The sequence below is a fragment of the Rattus norvegicus genome, chromosome 13 (assembly GCF_021556685.1).
Source record: "Rattus norvegicus strain SHRSP/BbbUtx chromosome 13, alternate assembly SHRSP_T2T, whole genome shotgun sequence".
Taxonomy (NCBI): Eukaryota; Metazoa; Chordata; class Mammalia; order Rodentia; family Muridae; genus Rattus; species Rattus norvegicus.
In genome coordinates, this window is record NC_141546.1 from 53,625,485 (window position 1) to 53,639,216 (window position 13,732).

At 34.8% G+C, this 13,732-nt stretch overlaps 1 protein-coding gene across 4 annotated transcripts in view; it reads left to right on the forward strand.

Moving 5' to 3' along the window:
• Positions 1–10,232, forward strand: part of Zbtb41 (zinc finger and BTB domain containing 41) — a 29,252-nt gene extending 19,020 nt beyond the window's left edge. For all 4 annotated transcript variants that reach the window (NM_001191670.2, XM_087580161.1, XM_087580160.1 and 1 more), the window contains 4 exon segments: positions 223–329; positions 1,657–1,762; positions 2,671–2,759; positions 4,077–10,232. In NM_001191670.2, coding sequence (NP_001178599.1) covers positions 223–329; positions 1,657–1,762; positions 2,671–2,759; positions 4,077–4,732 — 958 coding nt within the window. In that variant the 3' untranslated portion in view covers positions 4,733–10,232.
• Positions 10,233–13,732: the final 3,500 nt, after the last annotated feature.

Consider the following 13,732-nt stretch of genomic DNA (forward strand, 5'->3'; position numbering starts at 1 on the left):
GGGATATGCACATTTCAACGTACTCTTTTAGAAGGTGAATAGAAACCCTCAGATCTTTGTTTAAAAGGTGGGGCAGGACCCTCAAAGCCACTGATGCAGAGCAAATGATTGTGAGAGCGGTTGAGCAGACAGCCTAGTTTCATTCCTTTTCCTCACTTACTCAGAATCAGGTATTTTCTTTCTACAGCAGGTTCAGCAGTTTCTCTTCCTTTATGTTTGCAGGCTTCACTTACGCGTGCATCATGATGATAAAAGATACGAGTGTGATGAATGTGGGAAGACATTCATTCGCCATGACCACCTCACAAAGCACAAAAAAATACATTCAGGTAAGTTGTACTTTGTATTGCTGTTTCCTAAATTGTTTTGAAAAAACACTGTGAAGGACGTGATATTGGCTCTCTTGCTCTTCTCTGCTCTCTTCCCTCTTCCCTTTGTCCCCCTCTCCCCATTCCCCTGCCCCCTTCCCTCCACATGCTCATGGCCAGCCTCTATTCCTCTCCTCTTCTACTCTTCTTCTCTCATTAAACCTCTCCACGTGGAAAAAAAAGGACATGATGCTGCTTTCTATTTATGCTAACTTAGTTTGTAGTAGTTTGACATTTGTTGATTACCCCTTCATAATGCTGGTTTTGTATCCTTTCTGTAAAAGCATCTGAAAATAAAGAGATTTTGAGCCTTATGTTTGGAAAATAATACCTTTATAATCCTGACCAAATTTTCAGACCTTTACATTATAATTTTTATACTAGGGGCTTTTCCTCTCCGTTTGATGTTCAGGGAGTGTTAGTAGATCCAACTGTGAGTGCAGTAATGGAAGGAGCCATCTCCCTGAGCACAGTAGAACAGGTGACTACCCTCATTACTACAACATTCCTTAAATATGAAGTGTGACAGGTTTCTTAATGGTCACAGCCAGGCAAATTGTAGCCATCATTACTTCTAAGAGATTAAAGGTCTCATGACAGTTTAATCTCGACTACACATTTTCATTTCAGATAAAGAAAGTCTAAATTTGTAATTCTAGAAGTCACATGCATTAATTGCACTTTGGTACTGAGACACTGATCTTTAAAGATTAACCTTTATTTTGATGTGTAATAATAGGTAATCAGCTGGATTTTCCATTATATTTATATGTACATTTATATTTTGGTTCATTGCAAATTTAAGAAATCTCCATAGATGAAGCTATCTTAAAATACAAAGATCTGAAAATGTTCAGGTCCCTTTTCTAAGTAGTTAAGTAACTCATCTGAATTTAATGTATATTCATTCGAGGTGTTTTATATCTAGATAATATAAGGTATTGATAATCTAATCAATACCTTAGGTTTGAAGTAATTTTTATCTTGTTCTGCTATATTAAAAAAAAAGTTAGGTGTCTACCACAGAAAGTTACTAATTTCTTTTCCATGTGATCAAAACATCCACATCATAAAATTAGGCATAGGTTCTTTGGGAAAGATACTTGCTTAAGTGGTATTTAGAAAATGACTCAGATTAAAGGATAGCTTTGTTTTTCTGGTCTATTTCCCATCAAATCATCTTACTGTTTGGTCATTATTTCTCTAGAGAAAATAAAAAAATAAAGCTTAAATGCTTATTATGATTAAAAAAAAGTATGTGGGCCTTTTTTTTTTTTTTTTTTTTTAGGTGAGAAGGCTCATCAGTGTGAAGAGTGTGGAAAGTGTTTCGGTCGCAGGGATCACCTCACTGTTCATTACAAGAGTGTGCATCTGGGGGAGAAGGTGTGGCAGAAGTGAGTGCATGAGCCCCTGTCCTCTTCACTACATTGGCAGAGTCCCGAATGGAGGGCATTTAGGCTTTTTATTTGTTCTGTTTAATTTAGTCAGGTTAATCATCTCTGTTTCTTCAGTTGCCATATTTCTCTAAAGTCTTAAAGAGCTATCCTATTACTCCCTCTCTCTGTACCTGACTCAGAGGGCTAGGAAGGGATAGGCACTGGATTTCACTTAAGTGCTACTCATTTCACAGTCCTGACAAGTACAGTTTGAATTTAACATTAACTTCATACTTACTGGGCATTCCACTATGCTGTTAACTAGGTTAACTTTCAGACCATTTATAGCTTTACTTATATGTGCGTGTATAAAAACAAAGGGTTCATATATAATTTGTTTTTTGATTTAGGGAAAAAGTTTATTCTTAACTTCTAGTAATATTTGTTAGGTGAACTAATGAGAGCCACATCAACTTGGATGAATACAGACATTGAGATTATTTTAGTTTTTTTAAATCAGTCTCAGTATTTGTTTCCTTAACTGACTGACATAATTTACTTAAGGTGAAATTCAATTTTTATTGTGTATTTCTATAATCTAGTAGTCATTATCACCATAAGAAAATTTTATTATAAGCTTTTTGCCCTAGCACTTTTTGCCATTTAGTTAGTAATGATGTAATTTTTATTCTTTTGCCTGCATTTTTTTCTTTGTATATTGAATAACTGATTAAAAGTTCTTTTGTTCTCACAAGTTTTTTTTTTTAATTCTTTAATAAAATATAACTGGAGAAAGAAGCTCTGGATTTCTAAGTACTGCTCCTCCTCTAGACTTGAATGTTTTATGTTGTGACAGTTTATATGGTTGCACTGTTGTCAATTATATTATCCATTAAATTTTATAGATAACTCATTTACTTTCTTAGATATAAAGCAACATTTCATCAATGTGATGTTTGTAAGAAGATTTTTAAAGGAAAATCAAGTCTGGAAATGCATTTTCGGACACATTCAGGTAATATTTAAGGGTACTTGATGCTGATCTCTGTGTAGTTATTAATATTGAAACATCTAGATGTGTTTTGACTCAAATCTTTATATAGTTTTTTTTTAATTTGTTAAAGTTCATGTCATGAACATAAGCAATGTTTTCACTTTCTTCTCAATTTCAGAGTTTTGGGAAATTCCTTTTTGTAGAAAATTAGCCTGTGTTGCAGTACCTTCTGCTCTGTGGTTCTGTGTGAACTTTGGAACAGTTCCTTAGGCTTCTGTTATTATTTTCTTCTTTTAGAAGTGATACTTCTATCTCCTGACTCATTAAGTTGTGGTGTCTGGGTTTTCTCCTATAGGTATGTAGAGCCTTTAGGCATTTAGAAGGCCTCTCTCAATGCACTCACTCACTTTCTAATGAAGTATAGGGGTACATTGATTTCATTTTCACTCATACCCAAAATTTTATTTTTTTCTTAAATCAAGAAGTTTGTTTACACTTAAAATTGCTTTGTTTTATACTCTGTATTTTTAGAGCTGCTACTCTGATAGAAACAAGTAATTACATTGTGAATGTAGGAGTGGAAGTGAATCAATTTGGGTAATTTAGATACCAGAGTTAGTAAAGATACAATGATGCTGCTAAAAGCAGACTCTTTAGATTATTTCTTCCCCTTGTATTCCCATCATAACTACAGCAGTTTTACTCTACGACCGAGTGGAAAGACATCTCTAATTCTAAGCAAGTTTGAAATAGCCAGACACACTGAAAGAGTTTTAGGAGTGCATCTATAGGAGTGTAAACTGGAGAAACTCTGTTAATGCTGTTTTTTTTTTTCACATCAGTTATTAATAAAAAACAAATAGAACTCGTGAAATTGATGGTGAACTCACAATTACACTGAGACAGTTGAAGGTTTAATTCATAGCAATTGATTTTGACCATTAAGTGTTTCAGTTTAATAAACCTTTTGTGTGTTTTTTTAGTAGTGATAAAGTAATAGTGATAATAGGGCTTACTAAGCACTTACCATTATACTGAGAATAGACTAAGCAGTTATTTAGCCCTATTTATTTAACTTTATTTCTTATGTAGGAACTATTGTTCCACATTGCAGGGGCTGGGCTTAGCGGTTTGGCTAGTTGGTTTATCCAGGCCTAAAGCCCAGATTATTTCGATGTTTAATTCATTAGCTATATGAGTTTGGTAGGCCGTCTTCATTTATGATAGCATAGAATACTACTGTTTTTTACAGGTATGCATGTGATAAATTTGCTACTTAAAATTTGACATCGTATCAAGTGGGTACATTATACATTAATTTTGATTTTGTTCATACAGGTGAAAAACCATACAAGTGTCAAATTTGCAATCAGTCATTTAGAATTAAGAAAACTTTAACAAAACACCTGGTTATTCACTCTGATGCTCGGCCTTTCAATTGTCAACACTGTAATGCAACGTTTAAGCGGAAAGATAAGCTGAAGTACCACATTGACCATGTTCATGGGATAAAATCTCCTGATGATTCTCTCAGTACTTCTGAGGAAAAACTCATGTCTTTGCCAATAGAGTACTCATCTGATGATAAGATCTTTCAAGCAGAAACAAAACAGTATCTGGACCAGCCCAAAGTTTATCAGTCGGAAGCCAAGACTATGCTACAGAATGTGTCTGCGGAAGTATGTGTTCCAGTAACATTGGTCCCAGTTCAGATGCCTGACACATCCAGCGATCTGGTGTCTCATACTACCACACTCCCCACATCGTCCCATGAGATGCTGCCACCACAGACGCAGCCAACTGATTATCCTCGTGCAGCAGACTTAGCATTTCTGGAAAAATACACTCTTACTCCTCAGCCTGCAAATATAGTTCACCCAGTCCGACCTGAACAGATGCTAGATCCTAGAGAACCGTCTTATCTTGGAACATTACTGGGCCTTGATAGCACAACTGCTGTTCAGAATATGTCCACTAGTGAGCATCGTTCATGAGTCAACATTCCATAGACCTCTTGATGCTTGTAAGCTGACAGTCAGAAGCTACTGGCTTTGAATGAGTAGGGCTGCTGTTTTTTCTCCATTTTTTTTTTTTTTTTAAATAATTTCTCAAGTCTTCAGAACAGCTTCAAATCAAGAAAAGTTTATTTCTATTGACTGAATACTTGGACACATTTTAACATGATATTAGAAGTATGATTTTTTTAAAAAAGATCATTTAGTACTAATTTTGAAATTTTAAAATTTCAGATTATTAGCTGCTGACAATGGTGGAGATATTTTTTAAATCATCAGTGGAAATTTTTTCTCTTTCTTTCTTTTTGTTTTTTTGAGACAGGGTCTTAGTTTGTAGCCCAGGGTATCCTCAATTTGTGACAGACTTTCTGCCTTAGCCAACCAATTGCTAGGATTATAGGTGTGAGCCCAAGCCAAGGTTTTTACTTCTAATCATCTATTTTTCTCTCCCATATTGCTATGAAGTTTTAAGAACCATGTAGTCTATAGGAAGGGATGTAAAAATATGTCAATAATGGCAAAATTTTAATACTAATTAAATATTTCATTCAGAATTTCAAAATTGAGTTTAGAAACTTATTGAAATTTCTTACAATTTTTGTAAGAAAATCTTGATACTTTCAGGTTGTCATCTATCTATTGTTTTTGTCATTATATTTGGGTTTTTTACAAGCCAAAATCCAAGAGCTAACAAATACAAGGTTAGCATGTTAAATGAAATGTAAAATTGTTATTTTAATCCAGATAATTGGACCTGTATTCAACTATCATAAGTAATAAATACAAACTTAGATCTAGGCACTAAATTATCTAATTGAATATATCTTAATGAAAATATGTCAGTTTCACCTACATATCAATATACATGTGCATTTGTATTTGACCACTTAGTCCACATTCATAGTCTGTTTCAGCATCTACAGATGTATAAAGAAAGACAAGTGTAACTAAATCAATGGCAGTTCAATCAAATAATGTAGTTAGCATTTCATTTCGCACATTTGGCTGATTGAAATAGGGAAACAGAATATCAGAAAAGGTGCCAAACCCATTCTTAGATTTGCCCTAACTTAACATGATGCTCAGTGCAGTACCGTTTGTGTATAGACTGACACTTAAACCAGATCTTTATTTTTGCTTTTGTGTGAATTTGTCTCTATTCTTCATTCTTGTTTTTGGATGAGGCAATGGTTGAATTCTTGATGAAAGGAAATAGGAATTACAGGAGCACTTCACAGATTAAGTTTAGGTGAAGAAAAAAATCTGCCAGAAGGGGTTGGGGATTTAGCTCAGTGGTAGAGTGCTTGCCTAGCAAGCGCAAGGCCCTGGGTTCGGTCCCCAGCTCCAAAAAAAAGAAAAAAAAATCTGCCAGAATTATGAAATACCTTTAGATATGGGCATTTTGCATTTTTTTCAACTCACTTTCATCTTATGTAGGATGAGGTTTGTCTTGTGGGGCTGCTGATGCTTACACAGGCAGGGTTGACTCACTGTTAACATGCAGTTTGTATGTAAACTACTGGAAAAGTAGCAGTTTCAAACTTTTTCCTATTTCAATTTGTTTACACTGCTAATTGCTTTTAGCACTTTTTTGTGTGTGAATGTGTGTGTGTAAACTGTAAGGTCTTGCCTGGCCCTTGTGGGTTTTAAAAACATATCACAAATAAAATGATGAACTTTTAGTGGATAAAATGTAACCAGTAAGGAGGAAACTGTTGAAGCACTTAAGAAACAAAGGTACTTTATAGGAACAGTTGCCATATAATGTTCAAAGAGCATGTTGCAAATTGAGGCACTAACCAAAGGAGCGAAGATAAATGATAGCTATAACCCCTGAGTTTGCCTCACTTATCAGAGTTTGGTTGTTGTAATTGTCTTTGGATCAGTGAACTTAATTTTATATTATTTCTTATTGCTAAAGCATTCTTATTTACTTAATGTAGAAATGTTCTGTGGGGACTAACAATGGAGCTTGAGTCTGAGGCACTATGAGTCCTAGACTTATAAATCAAGTTCAAGAGGACAGATTTGTGATTTTTATCCTAAAGGCAGATAAGGTTTTTAACTAAATATCTTACTGAAATGAAAACATCATACGTATAAAATGTACTTTGCTTTAGAGATAAGCTAATGTAGAAAAATTAGGGTTTATCAGAAAAGGCAAATGTTATATATGTGTTTATGTGCATGATAAATTGTACATTTTGGCAGAAAAGGAGGCTACAACATTTCACAGTGGATATATTGCCTTGGGTTTTGAAGGTATTTAAGGTTCTTTCAATAATGATACTTTAACATGTTAAATATATGACTTAATTTTAGGAATTGGTTTACATAGGACTTTTTATGAATATAGCTCTTATGTAAAGTGACATACAATTGTATAATTGTACTTAGCTATTGTAGTAGAAAAGCTGGAATAGTGTCTGTTATCTAAAATATTTTCATGTTATCTCATTTGAACCTCGTAAGCAGTTTTGAAATAGAAAGGAAATGACACATTTCCATTTTAGAGAGATAGGACTCATCATGACTCTACTCTCATGGCAGACTGCCTTTAGTGGAAGGAGGAGACCCCATAGCATTAACCAGTGCTTACTGGGTCAAGTCCTGCGTTCTCTTGGTCCTATTGCAGACTGGAGGTAGATAGTTTATATTTAGGAAGAAATATTTAGGAAGAAATAAGTAAACCCACAATAATGAAAAAAATTACCTGTTCCCTCTGGTTTCCAAAAATGTAAGAACATGGATTTGAGTAAGCTGAATGTATATTAGTATTTTAAGTTGGCACAAAAATTATAAAATGGGCCCCACTCTTCTTAGTTGACCTTTTTATGACTCTAAAATCATTATTTTGTAACTATGGTTAAAATTTTGAATCTCACAAGTAAGTTTAGCCTCATTGTGAATATTTTATTTTGTGAGTATAATTTATTGTTTTAAATTAATTTTGATAGATATGTTAGCACTTAATCTGTAAATTGAATAAGTTATTGAGTGCAGAAATTTATTAACTTACTGTCTCTGACTTAATGCACCAAAGATTTTGAGTAGGTATTGAATAGTTTAAAAGAATTTAAATTCTTTGTTGTTTGACTATATATTTGTCCAAAGAAGCACAGCTGAAGTTCTTGGATACTGAATTTTAAAAATTGTTAGTTTGAATACTGAGATTAAGTATTAAGTGTTTGTGTTTATATGTATAAAATAAGTAGAGGAAAATACTCTGGGAACATTCATACTGACCAACCAGTTACAAGTGAGAGTACTCATTTCTCTCCGTTTAGTTGAGTACAGTTTTTTAATGAACACTATTCAATAATTTTATATTTTACACTACATTATAAAAATAATTTCTGCCTTAGAGGTTTTTTGGTTTTGACAGCCTAAAAATACCCCTTAACCCGTAGGGTTTGTTCCTCATGCCAGCAAGATACCTTCATGCTACTACAAAAGTAGAAATGTTTGCAGACTTTTAATTTAGAACTTTACTGCTGGGCAAAAGAGGAATAAAAAAATACCATTTTAAACTGGTGCTTTAATAAACTGACTGCCTTTTAAGTGATGGTAACATAAAAGAAGTACACTAATTCCTTTCAACTTTAAAAAAGTGTCAAAACCACCTTTATGGAGTGACTATAAAGTGTTAAGGGCTAATCAGTTCCACCCGTTGCTTTTCACTCAATCCCAGGTTACCTAAACACAACTAACCTGGTACATTTATGAGCTTGAATGTTCTTCCTACAATATCACTCTAATTTATTATTTATCAAGAGGTTTTGAACATTAGTTCTTTAAGAGTGTCCTTTTAGACCATCTTTTCTGAATCAAATACTTTGTACTTTTTCAGAGATGTGTAGTTATGTAGCATTTTTCTCTGTTGCCTAGATTGTACTGGTAAATAAAGGACTTGTTCCTTTTGTTTAATTTTTTGGTTCTGAGTCTTAATATTCCTGTTGCCTGCTGGCTGGGCAACAGCCTTTTATGTGTTAACTTAGGAAAATTGGTGTTGAGTGGTAGTGTGGACATTGGTCTTCAGGATTTACATGTCTTCTTTTAAGTTTGTACTGTGGCCTTTATAGCTACTGGAGTCACTCCTCAGCCTGTCTGGATGTTTAGCAGAATCTGACAGAAGAATAGTATGCCTGCTCCTCTTGTTACTGTCTATCTCTGATTGCTCTCCTTTTAAGTGACTTGTTAGGAGGAACACACAGCTCTAAACTGAAGAATTAGTTCACCTTTCCTGAACTGAACATGGTTGATGGTGTGAGAAGAGCTGCTGTTAGCAAGCAGCAACATCCTAGTCAACACCTAACTTGAGTTGATGACTCAGGAAAAAGCACGGCTTTTCAATAGTCATGTTTGGACATATTTAGTGCCAAATTTAAAAAAGACTGAAAATGCATTACTTAATAAGGAGTAAGTACTGTTTCTAAATACTTAAGTAGAATTATGTTAAATCTTACCTGCTATTAGAGTGAGTAATGGATTGATTATAATTTTCTACACAGCATATAGGTACTAGACAATTCTACATATCTCACTCATTTCTTTTGCCCATTTTTCTTTTAGTAATTTCTGTGTGTTCTTTTTTGGTGTCTTTCCATGTTTCTTACAAGTTTTACTTACCATACTTTCCCTTATGGCATCAGCATGTGTTTTGTGCTTCCTCTTTGGAAGTGGATCACTATTACTAAAGCAATAGGATTAGATTGTGTGGAAGTTGGAAGGAGGAGGATTTGGTAGGGCGGGTGTGTTTATGTTCAACTAATTCATGCTTTAACTTACTGTATATTGATCTTAAGTCTATGACCTTTGAGAGATCCCCAAGGCATTTATGTAGAGAGAATTTAAAGATGTTATTTGGAGAACAAATGTTACTTAAGATGAAAACCTTTTGAATTTTCAAGTAAAGCTAAGCAATTTCAATATTTGCATTACTGCTGGAGATTTTGAAACGTTTCTTGAATGAAGAGCATGTGCACATCTCATTGTCACTATGCCTCTCTGATATTCCTGCTTGTATAAAGTTGAATAATGTACTGTGGTGTGATCCCTTATCCTTTTAACAGTCAGACTTTTCTCCTTGTAAGTAAAACTACTACAATTGATGAGTGTGATTGCCAAGCGCTGGATGTTTAGCTGCTCAGTGTTCTGTCATAACTGTTCTATTTAAGGGAGAAACAGTGTATATTGAAATAGAAATGCTTTTGTTTTCTGTCTCTAATCTGAATTTTTGTTTTGAATTAAGGACAGTCTTAAAACCAATTGCAAAGGAAAATCAAAAATGTCAAAATTCATTATTTTCCACTGTAAGAAAAATTTCTTGAGTTTAGTATTTTGTCTCGTGTTTCTTAAATATAAATGTCTTTATAGCAAACATTCAGTTCTTTGTGAGGAGATGACATCTTGCGTATTAAATTAGTTCTTTGTGTTATTTTGATATTTAAAATAAACAGAGTTCTTTGGTCCTAGTAAAGCACATCCAGGTTCTTTTCAAATTACATTTTTCAGAGTATGGGATCACAATGTCTTCAGCAAGTGTCTATAAAACCATGAACAAATGCAAAACCAAGTATCTTGGGATCATTTTTGAAACAATTCTAATAAATTACATATTATTTAAAATATATTTATAAGTATATATGAAATGTATAAATGAATGGACCTTAATTTGTTCAGTGTTTTATATATAAACTCAAGTATTAGAAATTACTTTGAAGTAGTCTTATTGCTTTTGGAGAATTTAAAAGTGTAGCAAAATTCTATTACTGAAAGAATATATCCTATATAATACCAAAAGTGGGCATTCTTACCTCATTTCAGCAATTATTCATTCTGGTTTTTTGGAGGGAGGGGGCTTGCTGTAAAATGTTAACAACTCTACAGGATCTCATCCCAACCTAACAAACTCCATTTTTGTTACAGTCTTCAATGTGCCACAATTATTTGATTTTAATTACAAAGAAAGATACTGTCTAAAAAGCACAAAATAACCCAAAAAGATACTACCAGTTTTCTTTACGGAAACTTAGAGAGTAAAGCTGATTAATTCCGGGCAGATACGTCTGCCGCGGGCCTGGCATGGGTCTTCTTTCTTGTTGGTTCTTCTTGAGGCAGTGGAGGGGTAAGAGCATTGGTGGAGGGTAAGACTTTGACTTAGGAGATGTTTAGGGTTGCTGTATAATAATAGGTTTACTTCTCTAAGTCTAAGTTACTATGTTACTGTAGCTGGTTTACTTATCTATGTCTAAGTCACTATGCTCTGCTACTGTAGCTAACCTGCCTTCTGTGTTCCTCTGAGGCCAGAAACTGCAGTCTCTGACACTTAGCACCTCATTCTAAATCAGCAGGAGATGAAGTAGAGGATTAATTGCTAGAGCCTTTTCCTTTTTGTCCCTATGCCTCTTGCTTGTCAGGCTAGGGGGAACTTTGGAACAATAAGTTTCTATCGAACCAAGAGAAGTCAATAGTGCTTGCAGAAGGAAAAACTGTTACATAGGCAAATATGCACAAACTTATATAAGTTCATATACAGATTCCTGACTGCATTTATACATTTCCACTCAAAGCATTTGGGCCCAGCTTACATGCATTCTCACAATTACATTCTTACACATAAGCATGCATACATTCTTACAAATCCATAATTACACACACATCCATATTTACATGTGCATATGGAGAAAAAGACCAAGCACCAGTGCAGAAAGTTCACTCATTCTGGATGAAAAATGAGCTCCAATCTTTATTGCCTAGGTAAGAAATAGCTTCTACTCGTTTAATGCTAAATGAATTAAACCCAAGTTTGTAAGAAAACAGGTTTATTCCTTTTAATAAGACTAAGCCTGCTTTGCTATTAAGCCTGTTCTGTCCCATGGTAAGGACAAACCTACCTGTTCCTTCTGCTCTCTGCAGCTTCTTTCTTCTTTCCCTCTGCATTCTGCATGGTGCTCTTAGTGTTTTATGTTACCTAGAGTCTCTCAGTTATTCCACTCTGCATTCTCCCTCTAATCTTGCTCTCTCTTCCTGCTTTTATGCACCAATAATGCTCTTAGTCTCAGTGCCTTTTCTCCCAGTGCTATGCCTATACTTCTAAGTTCTTCTTGAGTTCAGTTCTGTCTAAAAATTTCTCCTCAGCTCAGTTCCTCTCTCAGCTTGGTTCTTCTCAGCCCAGATCTTGCTCAGTTCTCCTTAGCTCTCTTCAGCTCAGTTCTTCTTAATTCAGTTCTTCTCTCTGTCCTCAGCACTTAAGCATCTTTCAGAATACATGATCACATGGTAAAAAGTTCATTACAGGTTCACACAAAAAAATCAAATCATAAATTGAAATAGATGTTTACACCAGAGTATGTTTACATGCATATCCATCGGGAGTAATTATCTGGCTGAACATCCATCACCTCTCTCAACTCCACAGGTTCACTGAAGGTTTAAAACCATAACTAAGTTATTAGCGAAGCTTTGTATAGATAAACCCAGTCAACATTTTAGCCTCTGTCCTAGCATCTAGAATAAATTGTTAGTTTCCTTTTTATGACTTTTAGTTAATTATTTTACAACCTCTTAGAATGTGCACTGAGTAGGAGAAAGTCTGGTTACCATCTAAGAGCAATTAATTGCTAACACTTGGGAGACTGGCAGTTTTGACTATCAGAAAAAGACTTAATAGCAGTCCCACTATAAAAGCTTAATAATCAGTTATAATTTTAGGAATTCTTATAGGATAATTATCAAGAGCTAAGAAGTCATCTATTTGTCTATATAGCATCACAAGACATCTTTATAGATCTGTAGAGATCTGCTTCAGAGGGGTGTGCTATTACTTAATGATTGTTATATGTGTTTAATAATAACAGGAAAAGCATTTTAATAGCAGGAATCTTTCCTAAAATGAACCCCTTATAGCCTTGCTTAATAAGGGCGAACCAGTTGCAGATTATATAATAATCCTAGGCTGGCCATCTCAGGATGATCACCTGATAGTTATTAGCTTGTCCCGTTATGGCTCCTGCCACATGTCAGATAAGAAGACATGTTTTATATATTTCTTGGGTTATTTCACAGTTGTGTCTGGTTTTATGTGACATTCACTGTCAAATTTTCTGACATAGTGATACAATGTTGGTAAACCACACAAGTTACTAAAAAAAAAAAAAATCACATTAACTGTACAGTGTTGTTTGTTGACATAAAATGAGAACTCTCATCCTGGTCCCATTTTATGAGAGTGTTTATTCAGAGGTCAAATATGAAAGGCCATGGCCTATGGACCCAAATAAAATTTATTCCAAATTCCATGTTTATGGTGGTAACAATTCAATGATTTTTTTCTTTTTCTTTCTTTTTTTTTTTTTACAATACTTAAGGGTGCTTTTCAACTACATAGGAGAAACATTAGATATGTGTGCTAAGACAACAGGGAAACCTGTTATAGCCTCTGTTGCCGGCAGTACTCATTTCTGGTTGGTTGGAAACCAGTGCTGTATTTCTACATATAACTAATTTACATAATGTTCACAAAGATGTTAGATCATTTAGGAAGGATAGCAAGACATGGCTATTAAGACTAGCTATGTTCCCCAATAATTGTTTATTGGACTTGACCACCGACATTCTAACCCCTCCACCATCACTGATATTCTTGTCAGTTACTTTGCCTTGCCTAGGATGAGTTGAAGATGCCATTTCTTCCCAGGAACTTGTTCACAAGTTGCACTCAGCTATTCAGGACCGCATGCAGCCGTGGGTTGGACACAGTTATGTTACCCTTTTCTTTGCCGTAACATGTTAAAAACATCAAGGGCAATTTCCGTTCTAATTCACTGGCTCGTTGAGTAGTGGATGTTTGTAGCCCTTTTGTTTCTTTCCCTGGTAACCCTGACAACCCCGCCAACGTTTAAACAAGGCGCCACCTCCTCATTGGCCAGGAGCTCTCGCTCGCTCATTGGCTCTTTAGTGATGTGGGCGGGTTTCTTC